Source organism: Vigna unguiculata, chromosome 11 (genome assembly GCF_037176805.1).
Source record: "Vigna unguiculata cultivar grain cowpea cultivar isolate G323 ecotype 2 chromosome 11, ASM3717680v1, whole genome shotgun sequence".
Classification (NCBI taxonomy): Eukaryota; Viridiplantae; Streptophyta; class Magnoliopsida; order Fabales; family Fabaceae; genus Vigna; species Vigna unguiculata.
Window position 1 is genome coordinate 7,484,884 of NC_140802.1, and position 25,582 is coordinate 7,510,465.

Consider the following 25,582-nt stretch of genomic DNA (forward strand, 5'->3'; position numbering starts at 1 on the left):
TGATATTTGGGTATTCAATGATGGAATGGAAGTTATGGTGGAATGAGTAGAATGAAATTGTATTCTTCTAATTTGTCCTTATTACATAAATCTATTTTTCTAATACTATCTTATTATTTTCGATTACTATTTTATATTTTTGAAGTATTTTATCCCTAATTCACATATGAAGCTATAGATTAACTAACTTAGTTTGAATGAATATTTCTACACATGTATTATACAGAACTCATGGTCATGACTGTTCAAGAGGATTCTTTAGCAAGAGTTGTTTCAGCAGGTAAAATAATATTTTGCATTCATTCATTAATCAACTCCTAAAAATTAAAGATCAAGCTAAAGATTGCATGATCTGATTGTTACTACAGTTAAGAGAACGGAAACAAGCTTCAAGATGCTGCCCAAGAGGTATATATCAATTTCACGAACTATATTACTATGGTGTTTCATCTTATTAATTATTTTTTATCATCATATGCAAATGATGATGTGTTATTAAATGAATGATTTAGGAACCATCTATGAGACACGCAGTTTGTCACGTGAGTCAAATAGGACTTGGGGAGCCATTTGTGAGACATGGAGTTTGTAACGTGAGGCAGATAGGACTTGGGAGAAATAAGTTTATGATAAAGGAGGTGAGATATGTTTCAGATGTATATATAGTCTTGGTTAACTGATACTTGATATATTTTTTAATGTTGTATATTTTGATTGACACGATTTTGCCAAATTTATAGGTAGTGTAATTATATGTCCATAAAGAAATGAAAAACATATTGATATGAAATGATTTAATTACCATATTTATTCATAACTGTCTCTAAAAAGTAAAAATTTTATAGTGACAATTTTTTTTTCTTAATAAATAAAATTGAAGTCTGAATTTTAAAATTATAAACAAATGGTTAAGTTACCAAAAGAATAAATGATGACTTTATCATATAAATGAATGATGAAAGTTAAAATTTACTAATGGGTTCCATTACCTATGCGTATTGCTTTAGTTCTATACAATTTATTTTTAGTTAATTTGTTATAAAAATAATATAATTAATTATTTAAGTTTTGTATTATCAAATTCTTTATTTAAATATTGCATACATAATTATTTAAATAAATAATTTATTTATTTAAATATAATATTAATTATGTTTGAGGAAATCAATATAGAAAAATTATAAAACTAATAAAACCAAATCATAACCTATAATAACAGCAGTTAATGTAACAAGATTTTATTATTTATACTAATACTAAATTTAGTAATTAATTGTGCACATATGTAAAACATAGGATTGATTTATACAATCAATCATGATTATTTTTCAAATTTTTTCATTATCGGACTATTTAATTCTATTAATTGTTTTTAATTTTTAGTTATGAGTGACTTTTTTTCATTCATTCGTTTTGAAATCTTTTAAATTTATACATTTATAATTACTAATTGCATGATTAATTTCTAAATATTTTTTATCAATTAATTTATTTTATTAATAATTTTAAATTTTTTTAATTATGAACGAAGTTTTAATAGGTAATTAATAATACTATTACAATCAGTATTGTTTACATTATTATTATTTGAATCAATAAATATATTTTATTTTAAATTATTTCTTTAATTATTACTCAGCAAATCTTGAATTAATATTTATTTGTACGGAATCTATAATACATCATATATATATATATATATATATATATATATATATATATTACTTTTGATTATAATTATTTATATTTAGTTTCACATTTTTTATAATTTCATATCATCAATTCACTTTAAATATTAGTCTAAGTTTATGTTTTTGTCAACAAATTTTAACATTAATTTTATTTTTGTATTTATTTTGTACAGGATTTATAATGTAAAATATACATTTTATGTATTTTATATGTTGTTATTATATCTAACACAATATTAAACTTATTTAGAAAACAAATATATACTAAGGTACTATAATATTATTATTTATAAAACATTAATTATTCGATCTATAGTTTTTATTCTTAATAATAATAAATTCTAAAACTTATATTTTAGTTTGCTAAAAGTATAAATAATTATTAAATTTATTGTATTATAACCTCTCTTTTATTTATATTTTAATTTGTTAAAACTATACATAATTTATATTTTAAAATTATAAACAAATGGTTAACTTACCAAAAGAATAAATGATGACTTTATCGTATAAATGAATAATGAAAGTTAAAATTTATTAATGGGTTGCATTACCAGTTATATAAGTTTTGTGTATTGCTTTAGTTCTATACAATTTATTTTTAGTTAATTTGTTATAAAAATAATATAATTAATTATTTAAGTTCTGCATTATCAAATTCTTTATTTAAATATTATATACATGATTATAACACTTAAATATAATTATTTAAATAAATAATTATTTAAATATAATATTAATTATGTTTGAGGAATTCAATATAGAAAAATTATAAAACTAATAGAACCAAATCATATCATACAATAACAGCAGCTAATGTAAAAAGATTTTATTATTTATACTAATACTAAATTTAGTAATTAATTGTGCTCACATGTAAAACATAGGATTGATTTATAGAGTCAATTTGATTTATACAATCAATCATGATTATTTTTAAATCTTTTCATTAACTGACTAACTAATTTTATTAATTGTTTTTAATTTTTAATTATGAGTGAATTCTTTTTATTTCCTAAATCTTTAAAATTTATACATTTATAATTAATAATTGTATGATTAATTTCTATTTTTTTTTATCAATTAGTTTATTTTATTAATAATTTTAAATTTCTTTAATTATAAACGAAGTTTTAATAGATAGTTAAAATACTATTATAATTATTATTGTTTTTGTTATTATTATTTGAATCAATAAATATATTTTATTTTAAATTATTTCTTTAATTATTACTCAACAAATCTTGAATCAATACATCATATATATATATATATATATATATATATATATATATATATATTACTTTTGATTATAATAATTTATATTTAGCTTCACATTTTTTATAATTTCATATCATCAATTCACTTTAAATATTAGTTTAAGTTTATGTTTTTGTCAACAAATTTTAACATCAATTTTATTTTTGTATTTATTTTGTACAAAATTTATAATGCAAAATATACCTACATTTTATACGTTGTTATTACATCTAACACATTATTAAAGTTATTGAATTTAGAAAACAAATATATACCAAAGAACTATAATATTATTATTTATAACATTAATTATTTGATCTATAGTTTTTGTTCTTAATAATAATAAATTCTAAAACTTATATTTTAGTTTGCTAAAAATATAAATAATTATTAAATTTATTGTATTGTAACCTCTCTTTTATTTATATTTTAATCAGTTAAAATTATGCATAACTATTAAATCAATTATATTATAACAAAGCCAAATATTGTTATTTTAAATATATTGTTAGTGTAAAATATACTATAACCCTAAACATTCTTTTGTAATACTAAGATATTAAATTTGTTTTCTTAGAAACAACAATTTTTTTTTTGTCCTTTCTGATAAGTTATAATATTAAAATGTGAATTTAATTGAGATCAATGTCTAATCTCTCAGAAAATGTGAAATATAAAACTTATATAAGTATTGCAGAAATCATAATTCGTTATTAATAAAATATGCATAATTTATCAAGACAAGCAATGTGTTTTAATGTCCATTAGTTGTGCCATCCTTTATATAAATATTGGAAAAGGACTTGGTGTTACTGATTTTCGTATTTTTGTTACTATTTTGACCCTACATATTAATTTTAAGCATTATCAAAATTTTATGAGGAGTATGTTTGAATTTATGATATAGTTGTAAATTGTGATAAACTTGATATCAAAATGAATTATGATAAAATTTTTATAATATTAATAATAAAAATTAATAATACTAATAATATAAGTTAATAATAGTGAAATATGGTAATAATATAAATAAGTCTATACTAATAATACACAAATTAAATAATAAATATTAATAATGATAATAATAAATATATTTTTTATCATAGATAATTTGATCTTTTTACAATTTTATCTATTAAGATAATTTTAAGTTATTCTCAAATTCGTTCTTAAAGTTAAAAAAACATTAGGAACCATTAATTTTTATCTATTAAAATTTTATTTTATAATTCTTTTATAATTTTTATTTGTTATAATAGTTATATTTTTTGTTATGATAATTATAAGATTATTATACTCAACATATGGTAACTATTATATTTCAAAAACATTTAATTTTTAATTGCAATAAATATTTATTTCAATTATTCATTTATCCAAACATTGCCTAAAACAATTTTTTAAATTCATAATCATGCATATTATTATAATAATCTACATGCAAAAATATATTAATATATATTACAATATAATACCATAAGATATATATTTTTTTTCTTATAAGCAATTGTATTAATATATTTTTATCTTTTATAATTTTATTTTATCTATCATTATTTATTAAATATTAAAAATAATTAATTACTATAATACTTTAATATTTTATTATGTTTAACTTTTATTCTTTATATATATATATATATATATATATATATATATTAAATAGTTTAACTTTTGTGTTATTAGATTATCTACTACTTACATTTATTTATATTGTCTGATATTTTTATTTTTAAAAATATTTTTTGTTTTAAAAATATTTTTTGTTTTCTTCTCAATTTCTATATTTCTTTTAATATATATATTTACAAGCTAAATGAATACAGTAACATATAAATTTTTTACCAAAAATTTACAAATAAAAAAAACTAAAACATTTCATTTAATGTAATATTTAACTAAAAAGTTTAATTCAAAATATTAATCATATATGTCAATTTTAAATTTAAACAAAGTTATATTTAAATGTTATTTTTTAATCTTAATCATTCAAAATAAATAATAATATTACACTTATATTATTTTCATTTAAAGGGGTAGTATAAAATAATATTATTTTTTAAAACTATTTTGTTACCAAAAATACCTATGATTAATTATTTAGATATTTATATATTATTTATTATTATTTTGCATGAGATCCATAATAAATAATATATCTATATTTTATTTTAATATATATATATATATATATATATATTTTATATTTTAGTATATTATATAATTCCAAAGTTTAATTGTAAATTTTAAGCATACAATAATATTTTTTTTAATATTTATATTATTAATATTAATAATAAATTATTATTATCATAGTCTAATATCATTTTAAAATTATATATATATATATATATATATATATATATATATATATATATATATATATATATATAACTACACAATTATTACACTTAAATATAATTATATAAATAAATTATTTATTTAAAAATAATTATTGTTATAATTGTTTTCTTAATCTTAATTTAAAAGAAAACAGAAAAATATCGATAATACCTTAGCAAACACATTTTTTATTTAATATTGGTCTACTAAACAATAATAACTAAAGAATAATAATCCAATCCTAACCACACAATAATAATTAATTAAAAGTATTCTAAAAAATAAAATATCTTAATGGTTCAACTTTCACTCGTCTATCAATTAATTAATGTCATTGTACCGATCACAAGTAAATCAACAAAATACTCTAAATGACTACTAAGATTAATATGATCTACTACATTAATGTTAAGAAATTGATGTTAAAAAATACTACTTATTTATAGTTAAATGACTATTATTATAAAAATATACACAAATTTAAGATTTAACTTTCTTATATTATGTAATTCTAAAATTAAGTATTATATTTATAATCAAATATATTATAACACTTAATAAGATAATATAATTAATCTTATATATAATTATATATACATGTTAAACTAAACTTTTATAATTTATATATCAAATTACTTCATCTAAATATTAAATTTGTTTTATTCTTTACATTTCATCTAAATGTTCCAATTTTTTACATTTAGTGGAGTAATTTGATGTATAAATTCTAAAAAATTAGTTTAATATGTATATATAAATTATAATTAAACTTAATTAATAATTTGATCTCAAATTCGAGAAGATAAAATTGTATCATTCTAAAAAAATGACTAAATTGAATAAAAAATAAAAAATAGATCAAATTGAATATTTTTAAAAAATTGAGAAACTAAATTAAACCCTAAAATAATCAATGGACCAAAATAAACTAAAACAACAAAATATACAATTAAATCAATAATTAAACCTCTTTCAACTATACTAATTATTTATTATTTTTCTTAGCATATAATTATAAAAAAAAAAAACCGGATGTATGCATGAATATAATTCTAATAATATTTAATTTCAATATTTATTACTATTACTAGCGTAAACACATGTGTTATCGCATCTGTGTGTATGAATTTTTTAAATATGCATGATATTATATTAGTAGGTGATAATAATGTAATGTTATTAAGTTAATATATAAACTAAAATTATATTTATTAAAAATAAAGTGAGATGAACAAATGAAAGAATAACCATTGATAAATAAAGAAGATAATAAACAGAGATAATCGATCTTATAAAAAGTTTATAAAAGTAATGATCAATTTTTAAAAATCTAATAAATTATTATATTTAAAGGATAAAATTAGTATTTTGAAATGTGGACACACAAACTAAAATCCTCTTTATATATATATATTATATATTATGTTATAGATTCATATAATCAATAATATTGTATAATGACATATATAAAATAATCATTTACTCAAAATATAATTAACATTTTTTTATTTTACAAATACAAAATTAAAAGAAAAAAAAAGACACCACCCGTGCCACTAGTTACTTACTAAAACAAAGACCACGTGCACAATTTTTTTAGTATTCCTCTCTCACACACTATACCTCACACACTCTGCGACTGCGAGACTGCAACTCTTCTTCTCCGCTCTCTTCTCTGCGCCACACACATACTCGCTTCTCCTCCACCCGAATCGCTGCTGGCCATACCCGCTTCTCCTCCACCGTGACATCCACCACGTCGCTGGCAGCAGCGAGAAAACAGCGCAGTGCACGGAGAACGCAGAGCCACCATCGGACTGCGATTGGCGAACGATTCCGACCGCCACGACCACCGCGAAGACAGGTTTGTTCGTAATTTGCGTTCTGGTTCCTTTCTCCCGATTTGTAACCTAAATTCCTGATTTTCGTAACCCTCAATTTCTGATTTTGTGATTTCCGACCACCACGACCCAATCTGTGAATCGTAATTGCTGTAGCTGCTGCCGTTAATCGCTGTTCATCCTTAAATTTTCCCCCAATTTCAATTTCGTAGCTTTGGAGGATATGCTATCCTCGGCCATTGCACTTTTTTCTCTCCCTCTCATCCAAGAATATTTTTTCTATTGTATTAATACTGAGTAATGTAAATGAAATTTTTGGTTGTTCCATTGCTAGACATTCAGGGGTTTAAAGCAACAATCATATTGATGATGTCCGTTGAACTTGGAAGGAGGGCATTTAGAAAGGTAGGGAACCTAATCTGATAGAAGGGAAAGCTTTTATTCTTGTAGAATGTAATGTATAGATCTTGCATATAGTCCATGTCAATAGCTTTTTATGACCCATTATATGTGCTCTTCGTATAAAATAAAACTCTGCTGCTCGTCTTCTGAACCTGCCTGAACTGAATCAGTTATGTTATTATATATTGCAGGGTTATTTGTGTTGTGATAATTTTCTTGTTTAATAGATAATTGTTGTTGTATTTTTCATTGAAGGAGAATTTCTTTTGGTAATATAACATTGGGACAACTAAATTTGAAATGAAAAAAATTAAAATCTGATTTTGGGCCATAAATTAAACATTTGAGAAAAAGCTGGCGGGCCAGGTCCAGAAATGCAACCCGTTTCATCATGTTGGGCCAGCCCGGCCAGCCCATTTAAAGCGGGCCAAAAAACAGGCCGGGTCAAAACGGGTCGGGCTAGCCCGTTTTGACACCCCTAGATGTAAGCTATATTTGTCTTGTTTATGTCTGATACAGTTGCAAAAAATTGATTTAGAAGACAATACAATAGTAGACACTCTTGGTCCTCTGTTTGTGTGCATGAATTCATTGCGAGACAAAGCACAGCTGATGATGAATATACATTGCTTGGGAAGGAATCTCACGACTGCTTCATCATCTTTGCTCCCTGTGCAACTCCCTGCACAAAGGTATAAAACAATTGAGTATTTTTATTTAATTCCTTGTTTATATATGTACCATCACAATTATGTTTTTTAGATTTAATTAAAGATGATGTCAGTGTTGTGGATTACATTTATGTTTCTAGTGAAGCCTTATGTTGCTTATGTTATTTAATGTATTAGGTGCCAACTATTTTTATGTTAATGTAGGGAAGTTCATTTTTGGTATGTTTTACCTCATGAGGTTCAGAGCACAAACCTATTGAACCAATACTTAGAAATTCTATCGCCTTGCGAGAAAGAAAATATATTTAGCATGCGCGGGGAACAGATAAAGAAAAGAGCTCTCCTGGCCCGAGCATTAGTTCGCACTACATTAGCAAGATGTGAGTTATATTATTTTGGTGTCACGCATCTTAGTTTTTCTTCTTCCTTTTCCATTTGTATAACACTGTTCTAATTGTATACCAGTCACCATGCTTGATATTGCGATTTATGCAAGTCATATATATTTTCAGTCACCATTTAGAGTTAATTGGATTAAAATAGTGGTTTTATATCCTGGTGTAAGCCAACATATCAAGTGGCAATTTTGTGGATCACTTACTTTGGCTGGTTTCCTGCTTGGTCCAGAATGAACTATTGTATACTCCAAAAGAAATTGAGAATCAACTATTTTACTCCTAACCTTTGTTTAATTACTATTTTAAGATAATTTGATTTGTTTGCACTTAGTATCTGCTTGTTTCAGAATTTGGATTCTCTATTGGATTTTTCTGGTTGTTCTTCTACTATGCCTTCAAAATATACTGATGGACACTGATTTTGATGTTTTAAAATATGTTAAAAAGTATTTGATGTTTTAATCCTCAGCAGATGACAACACCAAAAAACCCAGTAGAAAATTTGGACTCCTTGTTTCATGGTCCTCAATTTATATGAAACTATCTGTCATGGTCACATCTGTAATTATTATTAGTATATTGTTACAGTTTTGCTTCATTTGGTTTCGATATTATTACATCATGGCGAAAATCTAAACAGTATTGTTTACTGCTAGATCAGACGAATTGTCAAATAGATCCAAAATCTTTAAAGTTTAGGAAGAACAATTATGGCAAGCCTGAGGTGTGTTTTTAAGCTATTAACTTACTAACTTTATGTTTTGCAGTTTCTTTTTCCATAGTTGATATATATGCCTTCTTCATTGAGCTTTTTGTGTAAATATTAACGGTTTATGGTAGCTTATTTGAATAGTTGGACTGGCAATATGCTGATGATTGGAGCCTCCCACCACTGCGTTTTAATATCTCACATACTTCGTCTTTGATAGCTTGTGGAGTAACTGTGGGTTCCGCTGTATGTATTCAGTATTCTATTTCACAGCAGTAATTTATTTGTAAATGAGTGTCTGCTAGAACTATTCTCTTATTGAATTAAAGTAAAGCTTTAACGATAACCCATGTCACAAGTCTGAGCAAAAATGCAAAATGTAAAAAAATATGATCAAAACCAGAGAATTAGAACCTGCTCTGTGGCAACATCCGCCCCCAAAATATCCCAAATGAATCCTATCTGTCTTCCTCACCCTCCATTTTCCCTCTCTCAAGCTGGTTTCCACATCCCTATCTTCTATCTCCTCTTGCCATGTATGCAGTTTGTTAGGATCCTGCATAAACATTGGTCCTTGTCAGTTCTTGGGCCCAAACCCCCCTTACCAGCCGATGGGGTTTTTATTGGCACTGGATCCAACTCCTATACCTGAGAGTCCATCCTAGTCACCCAATATTCTCCTCTAACTTTTGTGTCATCTCCATTACTATGTGCAAGTTGCCTGAAACATTTATCCTCACTTCTGCTTTGATTTCTTCTTTTAATCCATTTCGAAAAGCTTTGATCATGAATTTTTCATTTGCGAAATGCAGCGAAGCAAGGAGTAGTTCAAACTTCTCTTAATACTTGATGACTGAGCCTCTTTACTAGCCTCTTTACTTTAATCCCATCAAACATTTTGTATGGATTCTCCAAAGATTCCGTCTAAAGTCGACCAAAAAGTGATTGTCACGTCACCATCAATACTTGAGGTTCCCACAATGGTACCAGTTCAATGTCCTTCCTTCTAAATGCACCATTGTTGTATCCATCTTCTCTGCCTTTGGAATGCAGTTTATCATGAAATATTGCTCCACCCTGTGACCCAACCATGCGAATTGTCTCCTTCAAAGTATGGCACTTTTACTTGTTTCAGGCAATTGATATATATTCTCTCCAGTCTTTCCCGTTGCCATTGTTCTCACCTTCCCTCTCCACCCTAACAGCAGCGTCAAACTGCTCTGTCATTCGCATCATCTCTTCCATCTGCTGGTGGAACTCTTCCTAAATGGAAGTGTGAACTCCTTCAAGCATCTGTTCAACACTTTTTAAACAATTCTGCATTCATGTAGCTACCATCAGATGTTCCCAGGATTAGGACCTCTCATACTACTTATAGAAAGGAACTATTCTTTTATTGAATTCAAGTAACCTTCAAGGATCAACCCGTGGTTACAAGGCTCAAAAGAAACGGAAATGCCAAACAATAAGGTCAAAACCAGGGAACTAAAGCATGCTCTATGGTAACAGCCATCCTCAAAATATCCCAATTGATTCCTTTCCTCCCTCCTCACCTTCCAATTCCTCTTATCCTCCCTCCCTTGAGTTGATTTCCACATCTCTCTTACCTATCTGGTTTTGTCTTCCGATAGTATTGTTTCAATGGAAGCCCATTTTGTTGAGGCCCATCACAGTCACATTGTATTCTCTTCTGGTTTAATGACATTTTCTATCATATTCTCACTTTTTCTGAAGACTGTTGTCTTTGAATTTGTTTAACTTGTCATTCTCATTGTAGATTGGTATTGATGTGGAAGCGAAGCAAAGGAGGTTAAAAAATGATACATTAGCCTTTGCACGACGATTCTTTTCTCCTTGTGAAATAGATATGTTGAGTCACATTGTGGACCCTGAACTCCGGCTTCAAGAGTTCATTAAATTGTGGACTCTAAAGGTTAGTAACTGTATTGAATGTCACTAATGCTGTTAGGTTTCCTATTGAATAGAGTCTTGTTAGAAAGAAATGTGACTGTTTGAAGTTGGAGATATAATATTGAAAAAATTGACTTCCATTTTTTGTTTGGCATCATATCAATATCATTTTATGAGAATTATTATTTTTTAAACTGTAATGGGGCATTGGTGTGGTTTACCTTACATTAGCTCTGAAGATATTGGTAATATATTTCCATATTATTGTGAAACTGGTACTATTTGGAGGCGTATTCTTGCATTAATTGATGTTAGGGAGGTTAAAACCATAAAATTTTTATTTAAACTTATTGCTGGCTAAAGATGCAAGTTAATATAATGTATTTCTATATGATTTGTTCCGTTTTTGTTAGCTCCATTTAAAATATTTCTACAGCTATCTCTCATGGACGATACCAAAAATGTCTTTTTTCAATCGTGATTTGTTTCCTAGTGCCTTTTTCATGCAAAGTATTCAACTAGAACTCAAATGTAGAGGTATATGCACCAATTTCCTTTGAAACTTATATGTTGAAACAATTATTAATTATAAGCATAATATAGTTAGTCAGCATAACATGCTGTAAGTTGGAATTCAATCTGTGTTCTGCAGCTGTCACTCACAAAGACATTTCCCATTTACAGGAGGCATATGTAAAAGCACTAGGGAAGGGCTTCTCAGCTTCACCATTTAAGACTTTCACTTTACGATTAGGAGACCATGTGAAAGGAAACATCCATGCTCCACCTCATATGATTTCTAAGGTATGCCTCGCTCTTGAAAAGTTTGTTTCAACTTTGAGATATACATTGCTCTCATGTAGTGATATTATTTGATGATATATTGATTTCTCCTCTGGAGTCAACTGCTGTAGTATGTGCATGTGCATGAAGCTCTCCTTTAGTATTAGCATATTAAATTTTGGAAGGTGTTTTGTTGGCTTTTTTCTACCATTGGGATTTTACTCTGCTGATAGGTACATGATATTACTGTTGAGTCTTCTGATGACCAGAAGAATCCGTCTAGCAATTGGCAGTTTGGACTTCTGGAGTTAGCTGGTTCTCATTATGCTGCCATTTGTATAGAACAGGACAGCATCGATGCAGGTAATAATAAGTCTTATGCTATAAGGAGAATACTACATACATGCATTATTGCTAGTAACACAGCATTACTAATATGAATGCCTGCATATTATACAGCCACTTTCATATTTGTGGCTATCATGGCATATTTTCGCTACTATGTATGATGCATCAATACTTCAATTTGAGTCATGTATCCGTATCTGATACTATAGAATAATTTACCGATACTTATCAATGAAATATCTAATTTATAAAGTAGTAATACTTATATGATGATAATAATTTTATATTTTTTTTTACAACGTTTAATACATATGATTTTAATTTGGATTCACACAATAACAATCATATATTTATATATTTTTTAGATTTTTTGTACATTTTTCAATATATATATATATATATATATATATATATCACATATCATATCATTATTTTTAAAATAAACATATCAGCATATCTGATACATGTCATATCTGATTCATGTATCATATCGCTGCATCATAGGCTACCATCATTTGGTGTGAATAATTGGTACACCCTCATGTTTGTGGTTTGCAGGCAATGCGAGCATCCCAATAAATCTTACCCTAAGGAAAACAATCCCATATGTTGAGGATGACTGTATTTCTGCCATTGACAGTGCCGTAGTGATTGGTGGCTTGGCTAGACTGTCAGTGTGTCATTAGTGATTTCGTAAGGAAATGGAAGTTTTGGCCGTAGCTTTACATTCTGCCTTCCTTCAGCATTTTGGAATAAGTGCTTACAATTTATTTTTATGCTCCCATTGTTGTTGCCCAGGATACGATCTGCGAAGTGCACTGTAACGGGGAAGATATTGGAGTCATTGATTTCTTGGTCTCTTTAGGTATGTTGATCTAATCAACAACGTTGCAATCCGTGTAAAATTTATAGTTGTGTGAAAATTTTGTTTATTAGTATATTAAAATGTTTTGAAATGACTTCCCATAGTGCCTGGTATTTTTATAATTTTCCTGATACTGTGAAAAAGCTCACAAATTTGTTTTTTCATAATATCAACTAAAGTTTATTGATTAATTACTTTGTTTTTCTTGATAATAAGAATCACTTTGCTCAACTAACTTTAGTGACAAATTCAAAAGGAAAAGATAGAGGATCTTTAGCTGGTAAGATGTGATTAAATTTTAAAAGAAATGAGCATCGGAGAAAAGAAATTAAAGATAAAACAAAGAGAAAACTTTTTGTTTTGGACAGAGAGGGATGGAATGAAATGGAGAATGAGAGGTTTTACACTGGAGGAGGTTAGAACAAATTAACAAGTTGAAAATATCAACTCGTTTTGCCAAATAAGTATGATATATTTGCTACTTTTATGAACCTTTGATTTTTTTTTCTTTGTTTTAAGTATATCTTATATACATTACCAGTTCACTCAAAAAAGTTGTAGTAATATGAACATGAATTCTCTAATAATAAATACAAAAGTATTCAAACGTTAAACCATATCGAGGTTTTGAACTTGTGTTAAGAACTTGACAAGTCGTTTGAAAGTTTTGTTTGTACTAGTTGAACGTAAACTGAACTTGGTTCATTTTAGTATTTAAGTTCAATATGGACGTTTAAGGTTACATGAGGCTTCCGTTAGAATTGAAGTTTTATTCCTTTCATATGTTGCACTTTGTTTTTCTTGCATGGCATTAGGTTTAAGCTTCAAACTTTAACTCACTTTGTTATAAAGAACTCTTAGATTTTTATAAGATGTAAGTGTTCAACATGTTAATGAGTAAAGATTATGAGAAAGTTAAAGGAGATTTCCAAAGTTCTAAAAAATATCTTATAAGAGTCCAGTGTAAATAATTAGATTAGTAATTCGATCTATAAACAATTAATCCAATTCAATATTATTTTCCTAAAATTATTTAATTCAATTCATTTCATAACTTCAAACATTAACTATGGCATGACGAAATCTTTAACTAGAAGAGACATTGTAATTACTAAAAGTCTATCCGTTATCATTATTTTTTGGCAAAATTTTAAATGAGGAAATAATATAGAAAAATAAGGAGTCCATATTAACAAAATAAATGTCACATGCCGGACTTAAATCTTAGAATCACAATTGCATGTTATTCAATAATTTATTATTACTTTGTTTTATAGACTTTTCAATACATTTTACATACACGCTACCTTAAATAAAACTTTGAAAATAAAAATTCAAAACATAGTGTGGAAGGATAAACAGATGAGTCAAGAGTAAAAGGACTTAACGAGTATTATATTGATCAAACAAGTCAGGTTCATATTGGCATGAAAGACTTAACGAGTATCATATTGATCAAACAAGTCAGGGTCATATTGGCACGAAAGAATTATATTCAATCACAAGGTGATTAAAATCAATTGAAGATTGATCAATGAAATCTAAACTTTGAAATTGACGGTAAAGATAATCAAGTCAATCAGGAAGATATCACGAGCAAAGCATTGAAAACTCAGAAATAAAATTTGAGCAAAGCATTGAAAACTCAAAAATTATTGGTATATACCAAATTGTGCTTTGTGTCTTCATCACCATTTTTGACCTTAAAATGTGACAATCCACACTTGAGACAATTTCTTAAGTCTACAAACTCTTTTCTATATAAAATACAATCATTAGGTCATGCATGAATCTTTTCATATTCCATAAACATAAGACAAAGTATATTTTTTGCTTCATACATTCGATCAGGTAGTGTATTACTTTTAGCAAGAATTTCTTTCAACAATTGAAGCAATTATGTCAAGCTTTTATCAGTTCACCTATTTAATACCTTCAAATTTATCAACCTTAACACTATTGATAATCTTATGAAGTTAGTTTCAAATAATTCACACAAGGGCACCCCATCCTTACTTTGTCTTCTACACTACCAACATTGTGTTGAGCGAACTGTAAAAACTCTTCAACCCCTCTCTTGTAATCATCATTTATACGTGGTAAATTAATCCAACTCAAATCAATATCTATGTTTTACATTTACGTGATTGAAACTACTTTTTTTTTTCAATGTATGCAAATCTCACTTTAGCACTCATTATATTTTACAAAAATTTGACAACATCTCTGTAGCAATTTGCATTTCGCTATATGTTTGTCGAAGGTCGGACACCTTCGGACTCAATCCCAACACATTTAAAAAATATTTCAAACAATAATTCATACTCTTTAATTCCAAAACTAATTAAATTAAAAGTTTCTCAATTTTTTCAAGTAGGAACACAATTTCACTAAAACTTCACAAAAATGTAATGGAAGCGGTCCCAAAAAACTTAAGCTAATGGCAGGGCACATATTCCATCTCATGCTCACACATGCCACTTTCAATAATTAAAATACTTTAATAAATATTTTTTTTTAGGATTAATACAAACTTTGAGGATGGAGATGAGTGTGGCAGGTGAGAGGGAGAAAATCATAGTTGGGCAAAAACATGAAGGTCACAAATGTGGCCGAAGAAGGATGAAGAAAGACGCAAACGAAGATAGAGGCAACTCGAGAATGGTGGGGAGGCAAAATGGACGTCGCGAAATGTGGAGGAGGCCACAATGAACGTCTTGAACGGCAAGGGAGGCCACAATGCAGCAACAAAGGAGAGTGGAGAAGGCACGAGCTGCAACGAAAGCAGTGGCTGTTAGAATTATGGTGCTTGATTTAGTCCCACATCGCTTAGAATAGTGAGTTGTGGTTCTCTATTTTACTATATAAGAGACTCTATGTAAAGCTTTAAGATACACCAAAATACAAATACTTCCTAGTGTAGTCGTGGACGTAGGCATACACATTGTAGCCGAACCACGTTAAATTCTCTGTGTCTATTTTTCTCTCCTTTATTCTTTCCTTTATTGCCTTGTTCCTAACAATTGGTATCAAGAGCCATTTTTCTTAGTATGCTCTGTGGTTGCAGCATTGTCTGATCTTCCACATCAGAAAAGATTTGGTTTCTATTTTTTTCTTCTTGGGGATCTCAGTTTAGAGAAGTAGTGGGAGCTTTGGTCAAAGGCAGCAGAAGCTTTGGTCAAAGGCAGCAGGAGCTTTGGTCAAAGGCAGCAGGAGCTTTGGTCAAAAGCCGCAGCAGGAGCTTTGGTCAAAAGCCGCAGCAGGAGCTTTGGTCAAAAGCAGCAGGAGCTTTCGTCAAAGCAGCAAGAGCAATGGCATTGGAAGAAGGGAAGGTGAGGATTGAGAAGTTTGATGGCAGTGACTTCGGGTTCTGGAAGATGCAGATAGAGGACTACCTGTATCAGAAGAAGTTGTATCTACCCTTAACAGGGCAGAAGCCAACTGACATGGAGCAGGCGGAATGGGATTTGTTAGATCGGCAGACACTCGGTGTGATCCGATTGACATTAGCCAAGAATGTTGCGTTCAACATCATGAACGAGAACACAACCGTAGATTTGATGAAGGCATTGTCAAATATGTATGAGAAGCCATCTGCAGCCAATAAAGTGTATTTGATTCGCAGACTAGTCAACCTAAAAATGGGTGAAGGTAACTCGATTACTAATCATATTAGTGAATTCAATACAATTATTGCGCAGTTGACATCAGTGCAGATAACATTTGATGATGAGGTGAAAGCATTAATTTTATTATCATCTCTTCCGGAAAGTTGGAGTGCAACTGTTACTGCAGTTAGTAATTCTGCAAGTAATAGTAAGTTGAAGCTTGATAACATCCGTGACTTGATCTTAAGCGAAGATGTTCGCAGGAAAAGTTCAGGGGAATCTTCCAGTTCTAGTTCCGGTTCAGCATTGAGTACTGAAACTAGAGGAAGAAGTAGCCAGAAAGGTCGTAATCAAGGCCGATGCAGATCAAAGTCTAGAGAGAAATCAAAACCAAAATTCCGGAATGATATCACTTGTTGGAATTGTCAGAAAAGGGGTCACTTTACAAATCAATGTAGGGCTCCAAGGAAGAACAACAACAACAAGAGGCAAGATAGTGATCAATCAGCAAATGCAGCAACTGATGAAATTGAAGATGCACTATTATGTAGTCTAGATTGTTCTATTGATTCATGGATTATGGACTCAGGTGCGTCATTTCATACTACACCTTCTTTAGAACTATTATCTAACTATGTTCTAGGAAAGTTTGGGAAGGTCTACCTTGCAGATGGGAAATCTCTTGATATTATAGGAAGAGGTGATATCAATATCAGAACCTCTAATGGAAGTGTGTGGACTTTGAAGAATGTCAGACATATTCCAGCCTTAAAGAGAAACTTAATATCTATAGGGCAGTTGGATGATGAGGGGCATTACACCACCTTTGGAGATGGACACTGGAAAGTAATGAAAGGTAATCTTGTTGTTGCTCGTGGGAAGAAGCAAGGATCTCTTTACATGATTGCAGATGAGGATATGATATCAGTTGCAGAAGTTGGCAACAGTTCCTCTTTGTGGCATCAGAGACTTGGGCATATGAGTGAGAAAGGAATGAAGCTCATGGTCTCAAAAGGTAAAATACCTAACTTGAAGCATGTTGACGTTGGACCTTGCGAACATTGTATCTTTGGAAAGCAGAAAAAGGTTAGCTTCTCCAAAACAAGTAAGTCGTCTAAAGTTGAAAGACTAGCACTAGTGCATACAGATGTTTGGGGGCCAGCTCCAGTGAAATCTCTTGGAGGTTCACAGTATTACGTAACCTTCATTGATGACTCTACAAGAAAGGTATGGGTTTATTTTCTTAAAAATAAATCTGATGTGTTTTCTGTGTTTAAAAGGTGGAAACAGGAGGTTGAGACTCAAACAAGTTTAAAGATTAAATGTTTGAAGTCTGATAATGGTGGAGAATATGACAGTAATCAATTCAAGGAGTTTTGTTCAGAGAATGGGATCAGAATGATCAAGACGATTCCAGGAACACCAGAACAAAACGGTGTGGCAGAAAGAATGAACAGAACCTTGAATGAGAGAGCAAGATGTATGAGAATCCAGTCAGGATTACCCAAGGTATTTTGGGCAGATGCAATAAGCACAGCAGCCTATCTCATAAACAGAGGACCATCAGTTCCTTTAGGCTATCAGTTACCTGAAGAAGTATGGTCTGGAAATGAGGTAAACCTTTCACATCTGAAAGTTTTTGGTTGTGCTTCATATATTTTGTTGAACTCTAATAGTAGAGATAAATTGGACCCTAAGGCAAAGCGATGCTATTTCATTGGCTATGGATCTGACATGTATGGCTACAGGTTTTGGGATGACCAAAACAAGAAAATTATCAGAAGTAGAAATGTTACTTTTAATGAAAACATGTTCTATAAGGACAGGACTGCAGAATTTGCAAATGCAAATAAAAAGCCAGAGCAGGTATCATTAGAAGAAGTTTCAGAAAATGATGTAGCCAACAGAAGGCAGAATACAGATGTAGAGCCTGAGTCAGAGCCCGAGTCAGAGTTTGGGTCAGAACCTGAACAGATAGTAGAGTCAGTAACTCCTGAATTACCGACTAGAAGGTCTAGCAGAACCATTGTAGCACCACAAAGGTACTCCCCTTCATTGCATTACTTGTTGTTGACTGATGCTGGTGAGCCAGAGCATTTTGCTGAGGCTATGCAGGGAGGTGAATCTATTAAGTGGGAGCTAGCAATGGAAGATGAGATAAAGTCTCTTCAGAAGAATAAGACATGGTCTCTAACCAAGCTTCCAGAAGGAAAGAAGGTTTTGCAAAACAGGTGGGTCTATCGGTTAAAAGAAGAACCAGATGGCAGCAAACGATATAAGGCCAGACTCGTAGTGAAAGGGTTCCAACAGAGACAAGGAATTGACTTCACATAAATTTTCTCTCCTGTTGTCAAGATGACTACCATCAGAGTTATCTTGAGTATAGTAGCTGCAGAAAATCTTCATCTGGAGCAGTTAGATGTGAAAACTGCATTCCTACATGGAGATCTTGAGGAAGAAATCTTTATGGCACAACCAAAAGGTTTTGAAGTACAAGGCAAAGAGAATCTTGTATGCAAGCTTCATAAAAGTTTGTATGGGTTGAAACAAGCACCGCGACAATGGTATAAGAAGTTTAATGAGTTTATGAGAAACTCAGGATTTCACAGATGTGAAGAAGATCATTGTTGTTATGTGAAGAAATATATTGATAGTTATATCATTCTTGCCTTGTATGTTGATGACATGTTGATTGCTGGTGCTAATATGGCAGAAATTGACAGGTTGAAGAAACAATTGTCAGAAAATTTTGAAATGAAGGATCTTGGTCCAGCCAAGCAAATTCTTGGTATGAGAATTTCCAGGGATAGATCTAAAGGTATTCTAAATTTATCTCAGGAAAAATATATTGAAAAATTGCTTAGCAGGTTCAATGTTGGAAATGCTAAAACCAGGAATACACCTTTGGGAACTCACTTAAAGTTCTCAAAAAGGCAATCTTCTCAGACAGAGGAAGAAGAAAATCACATGTCTAAAGTGCCATATGCATCTGCAGTAGGGAGCTTGATGTATGCTATGGTTTGCACCAGACCTGATATAGCACATGCAGTGGGAGTTGTGAGCAGGTTTCTATCCAATCCCGGAAAGGAGCATTGGGAAGGAGTGAAGTGGATATTGAGATATTTGAAGGGCACTTCAAAGATGCATTTGTCCTTTAAAAGAAGTAATCTCACTTTACAGGGGTTTTCTGATGCAGATTTGGGAGGTGATTTGGATGGTAGAAAGAGCACAACAGGTTATATTTTTACGTTGGGTGGCACAGCTATCAGTTGGAAGTCCAAACTTCAAGGAAGAGTCTCCCTTTCAACCACTGAAGCTGAATATATAGCTATCTCAGAAACAGCAAAAGAGATGATATGGTTGAAGAATCGTCTAAAAGAATTAGGAAAAGGGCAAGATGAACCTTCATTGTTCAGTGACAGTCAAAGTGCCATTTGTCTTGCTAAAAATCTAATTCTTCACTCCAGATGCAAACACATTGAATTGAAGTATCATTTTATCAGAAACTTGATAAATGATGGATATTTGATTTTGTTGAAGATTCCAGGTGCAGAGAATCCAGCTGATATGTTAACCAAGACTGTCACAACAACTAAGTTGAGGCTTTGCATTGCCTCAACTGGCCTTCGAGAAGATTGATGATGAAGGCACTACACTAGGTGGTAATGTAAATCAAACCCCAAGTGGGAGAATTGTTAGAATTATGGTGCTTGATTTAGTCCCACATCGCTTAGAATAGTGAGTTGTGGTTCTCTATTTTACTATATAAGAGACTCTATGTAAAGCTTTAAGATACACCAAAATACAAATACTTCCTAGTGTAGTCGTGGACGTAGGCATACACATTGTAGCCGAACCACGTTAAATTCTCTGTGTCTATTTTTCTCTCCTTTATTCTTTCCTTTATTGCCTTGTTCCTAACAGTGGCAGGAACAAAAACACGAATGAGAGCGAAGGAGAAGAGACAAGGACGTGCTGTACCAGGAGTAAAAACATGAATGTGCTGTGGCAGGGTTTAGCGGTGGCGACAAGCTACAGGGAAGAAGAGAACCACACAGTTAAAACTTGGGCACAAAGTGAAAAACCGTTGTCACTTGGTAAAATGAAATAATCTTTCCAAGACAAGTTTCGTAATGGCCATCATTATAAAGCATGTATTCGGCATACTAACAACGGTTTTACAATTGAACCGTCGTTATATTTAGTTAGTTTGAATTTCAATGATGGGTATAAGTGTAACCATAGACATAAAAGACATTTTATTTACAAATACACTAGTGTAAGTCGTTATTTTTGTGGACATTGCCGCATTTATTTTTTCTCCACCATTTCAAAGGAAGAAAAATAGAGAGTTTGGAAAGCTTGTTTTGAAGCGCATTTCATGTGTTTTTGGAAAACTGGTTCTATTCTAGAAGGTACTAGGTATATAAATTATGTTCTAGATGATTTGTTTCAAAATGCATTTCATGCATTCTAAAAATCTTGTTAAAAAAAAATAATCTTATTTTGAAACTTTTGTTTTAGAAATCCTGATTCAGAAATCATGTGCTGGAAATTTCAGAAAAATTGTTCTAGAAGATTCCTAAAACAAGCAATCCAAAACTCTCTTTTATAAAAAGTAAAAGGTTCTTTTATAAATAGGTTAAACATGTTTAAGTCTCTAATTTTGGATATAAAATTGAGATTCATCTCTTACATTTTAATTCATAAATTTTTAAAAATGAATAAATATAATTCTTTTAATTTAACAATATTAAGTTTTTTGGACTAATTAAACGACAATCCAAACTGGATTTGAGTTGGAGCATGGTAAACAATTCAACGACGCTCCATATTTTAACACACAAATTCAGGATCAATAATTATAAACTAACATCCCTCAGAAAACGCCCAAAACACACTCATGACCTAAATAAAACAGAGTCAAGACGCCTTAGAGAAAAAGAAGATACACAACAAACGAAAACCATGGTCGAAGCCACCACTTTCTACGATGGAGGCTGTGGAAGATGCAGATGCCTTTGCACTATTCTTCAAATTAGAAAACCTCACTCCTCTCTCCCTCCACGTCTATTAATTCAAAATTGAAAAATTTAACCAAAAAGGATGCCACATCAATTGTCAACTTTGTTAAGTTTTTGTTTTGTTAAAGTATCATTTTCGTAAACATAATAGAAGCAAGTACACTGATGTCACAGTTAGATCAAGCCAATTTCCGTAAATTTTTGTATTTTTTGGATTTTCTTATATTTCATGAAAAAGAAAAGATAATAAGAGGAGGGAATTAATGCATTAACACTGCATGTACTTGAACTTGTAATTTATGGTGTATCTCATTTTCTTAGCATCTTTTCAATCAATTGCATTACATCTAGCTTCTTTTTCCTTTTTCCTTTCTTTTTTTCTTTTTTATCTCTTCTTTCTTATCCTACTCCTACACACAAACGCAAAATGTCGTAGGTATTTAACATTAGGAGTAAAATAGTTTCTATATTTATTCACTTTCACATTTATTATTTATACACTAATAAAAATTCTTAGAATTATTTATTCACTTTCATTTAATCTCTTTCTCTATTTCTCTATGTGACCAAACAAGTATTGTACCCGTGCCTTGCAATGCACGGGCTTTTTAAAAAATAACTTTTAAATTCGAAATTACTCCCCCCAATCTTATTTTTCCAAGTAAGTTAGAAATTAAGTTTATGAAAAAAAATTAGTATAAAATATAAATATTACGTTAGTAATTTTACCAAAATTATCTGTAATTATGAAACTTTTACAACTGGAATGTATTAATATTTTTGAAGAATTCCACTGGCTGATTTTTTCTTTGAATGAAAAATATTGAAACACATTCTAACTATTAACTAAAATATTGAAACACATCTTTTTTGGGTTTGAACCATTCTATTATTAATTACTGAAATCTACACCATTACTTATTACATCCTAGTAATTAGTAATGCAAACCATATTTCTCTAATGGGCGCATAATGCATAAAACATTAAGATATTTCTTTTAAAAAAATATAAGCATTAAATATTGTATGGTGAAAAATGGGTGTGGTGAGATATAGAGTATGTAAAAAAGTCCTTCAAAATTAATATTATAAAGCATTAAATCCTATTTGATCTCTTTCTCTGTGACCTAATGCAACATTTGTTCACACGTTTTTCTCAATTACGTAACTTTTGTCTTTGCCTTCTAAGACTTTGGTGCCTGATGATGCCACTAATGGTGTGGTGACCGACCACATTCCATGCATAGACCCTTATGTATCATTCGGAACAGAAAAGATTAAATATATTTTTTATTTTTTAATTTTCAGTAAAAATTAAGGTTAAATCATTCCAGAAGTCTTCATTTTTGTAGCGAAATCTCAAGTAGGTTTTCTCATTTTCATTTGACTCAATTGAGTCCCTATTTGTGAAAATTCGTTCCAATCAGTTCTTTTCCGTTAGTTGTACAGTAACGGTGTTAATTATGTGTCACGTGTCAGCACGTGATTTTTTTGATTTTTTTTAAACTTTTTTTAATTTTTTTTAATTTTTAATTATTTTTATATTTTTTTTTTGAAAAATTAAAATTACCACGTGTCAATCTGACATTGTGCCACGTGGCAGAGACAATGTGATGTGGCAATGGCAGTGACACGTGTCACTATTGGATGTGAAAAGTCTCAATGTCGTCTTTGTATTTGATATTTTGTCTCAATTTGGTCCCAAAATTTTTAAAATTGAATCAATTTCATCCCTGTATCAAATTTAATTTTTATATAAATTTTACAATGATATTTTTATTATATTTGATAGTTTTAATAAAATTGAGTTTATTTAAATGTATATTTTGCCCTAATATTTGTTTAATTTTTTTAAAATATTTATATATCTATAATTTATAGATAAATGTTAGAGTTGCTTTAAAAATAAAAACTTTATAAATTCAAATATAAAATTTTAAATATAAATTCTAACATTTGTCTATAAATTATTGATATATAAATATTTGAAACAATATTTAAATAAAGTACAATGCAAAATATACATTTAAATAAATTTAATTTTGTTAAAAATATCAATTATAATAAAAATACCATTGTAAAATTTATATAAAAATTAAATTTGATATAGGAATGAAATTGATTTAGTTCTAAAAAATTTGGGATCAATTTGAGACAAAATAACAAATATAGGGACAACATTGAAACTTTTCACATCCAATAGTGACACGTGGCACTGCCACTGCCACATCACATTGTGGCACAATGTCAGATTGACACGTGACAATTTTAATTTTTTTAAAAAAAAATTATAAAAAAATTAAAAATTAAAAAAAATCAAAAAAATCACATGCTGACACGTGGCACATAATTAACACAGTTATTGTGCAACTAACGGAAAGGAACTGATTGCAATGAATTTTCAAAAATAGGGACTCAATTGAGTCAAATGAAAATTGGGGGAGATTTCGCTACAAAAATGGGGACTTCTGGAATGATTTAACCAAAAATTAATTATAAATAGTCTCTTTTTGAAAATTTTGACCAATTTAGTTCCTATCTTTAGAAACATGTGGATTTTAGTTCTTTTAGCTAAATTTTATTAAATGTATTTGACATTTTAAATGCGTTTTTCAGCTAACAATTAAGTGAAAATGTGTCAAACAGTGTAAACAATTTAAATGTTATCATGAAATGTATTTGAAACTTCAAATAAAGTTAACAAAATATCACTATTATGAATAAAAAAATATAATTGGTCACTAAATTGGTCTTTAAACTTAACTGCCATGACTTTGAATACTAAAAGAAATTGGTCACTAAAAATTAACACTACAAGAAAGCCTCTAAACAATGACTCATTTTAGTGGCCAATAATGATTAGTAACTATAGTAACTAATTTAAATACTAATTTATAAAACTAAAAATTATTTGGTTACTAAATTAGTCTTTAAAACTAACTATCATGATTTTGACTATGAAAGAAAATTGGTTATTAAAAATTAGCTACCTAGGTTTTAGCTACCAAAATGATTTAGTTTCTAAATTGGTCTCTAATTAATTATTAATCAATTATAATTTTTTATTTATAATAGTGATTATTTTAGTAACCAATAAAATCTAATTTTGTAAATTAATATCTAAATAGACTACTATTGTGATTAATTATTTTTGGTTTCTAAAATTGATTTTTAATCGAGGATTTTCTCGTAATGATACTTTATATGTCGATCATGCTATTGTATGTGATGGTTGTTTTTGCAGCTTTGAACGAGAGCAACATGAGCATGCAGCAGTCTAGCTCGCCTCTTTGCAAAGTTTATATTTACTAAAGGATCCCCGAAGAAGCCATTAGACCATGTCAACACCCATCTTCACTTATTGATGGGAGGAAGGGTGAATGCAATCTTGCTTCTATTAGTGCAAACAAAAACTCACCATCAACTTTTCAACATGCTCCCGTTTCATACATTCAACCTTATCTAATTTGTTTTATCAATTTTTTCTTTCCCATAACGATTTATCATTTTTTTTCATAAATTAAGATTTATCATGTTAGGTCTTTAAAAATATTGAATTTTTGTTGGATATCTTTCGAAAGAGGATCACTCGGAAGATTAACACTAATGAGACATGAGTCTAACTCATACATAAAAGATTGACACCACTCTTAATTCAAAATCTTAATGTGATGAGTTTATGGACCTTCATCCTTATATGGTACTCAACTTTATCATTTTTACTCAAT

At 29.5% G+C, this 25,582-nt stretch overlaps 1 protein-coding gene across 10 annotated transcripts; it reads left to right on the top strand.

The window, feature by feature from the left end:
- Nucleotides 1-6,894: 6,894 nt before the first annotated feature.
- LOC114169777 (uncharacterized) lies at nt 6,895-13,313 on the top strand. Of its 10 annotated transcripts, none has more exons than XM_028055077.2 (10): nt 6,895-7,158; nt 7,470-7,540; nt 8,057-8,229; nt 8,413-8,588; nt 9,263-9,330; nt 9,460-9,561; nt 11,093-11,248; nt 11,911-12,030; nt 12,243-12,372; nt 12,916-13,313. In XM_028055077.2, exons 2-10 carry the CDS (start codon nt 7,502-7,504, stop codon nt 13,041-13,043), a joined length of 1,092 nt encoding a protein of 363 aa, XP_027910878.1. In that variant the 5' UTR covers nt 6,895-7,158; nt 7,470-7,501; the 3' UTR covers nt 13,044-13,313. The 10 variants fall into 10 exon arrangements, with proteins under 10 accessions (XP_027910878.1, XP_085524879.1, XP_085524873.1 ...); XM_085668747.1 differs by having other exon boundaries at nt 6,911-7,540; nt 12,916-13,053; nt 13,154-13,313; XM_028055075.2 differs by having other exon boundaries at nt 6,912-7,158; nt 7,292-7,540.
- The last annotated feature ends 12,269 nt before the right edge of the window (nt 13,314-25,582 follow it).

Excerpts from the sequence above, each read along its gene's own strand:
- LOC114169777 (XM_085668747.1), top strand. The coding sequence starts at position 7,442 with ATGAAATTTTTGGTTGTTCCATTGCTAGACATTCAGGGGTTTAAAGCA. Across the intron at positions 8,589-9,262 it reads TCGCACTACATTAGCAAGAT|ATCAGACGAATTGTCAAATA; the intron begins GTGAGTTATATT and ends GTTTACTGCTAG. Across the intron at positions 12,373-12,915 it reads ACAGGACAGCATCGATGCAG|GCAATGCGAGCATCCCAATA; the intron begins GTAATAATAAGT and ends TGTGGTTTGCAG.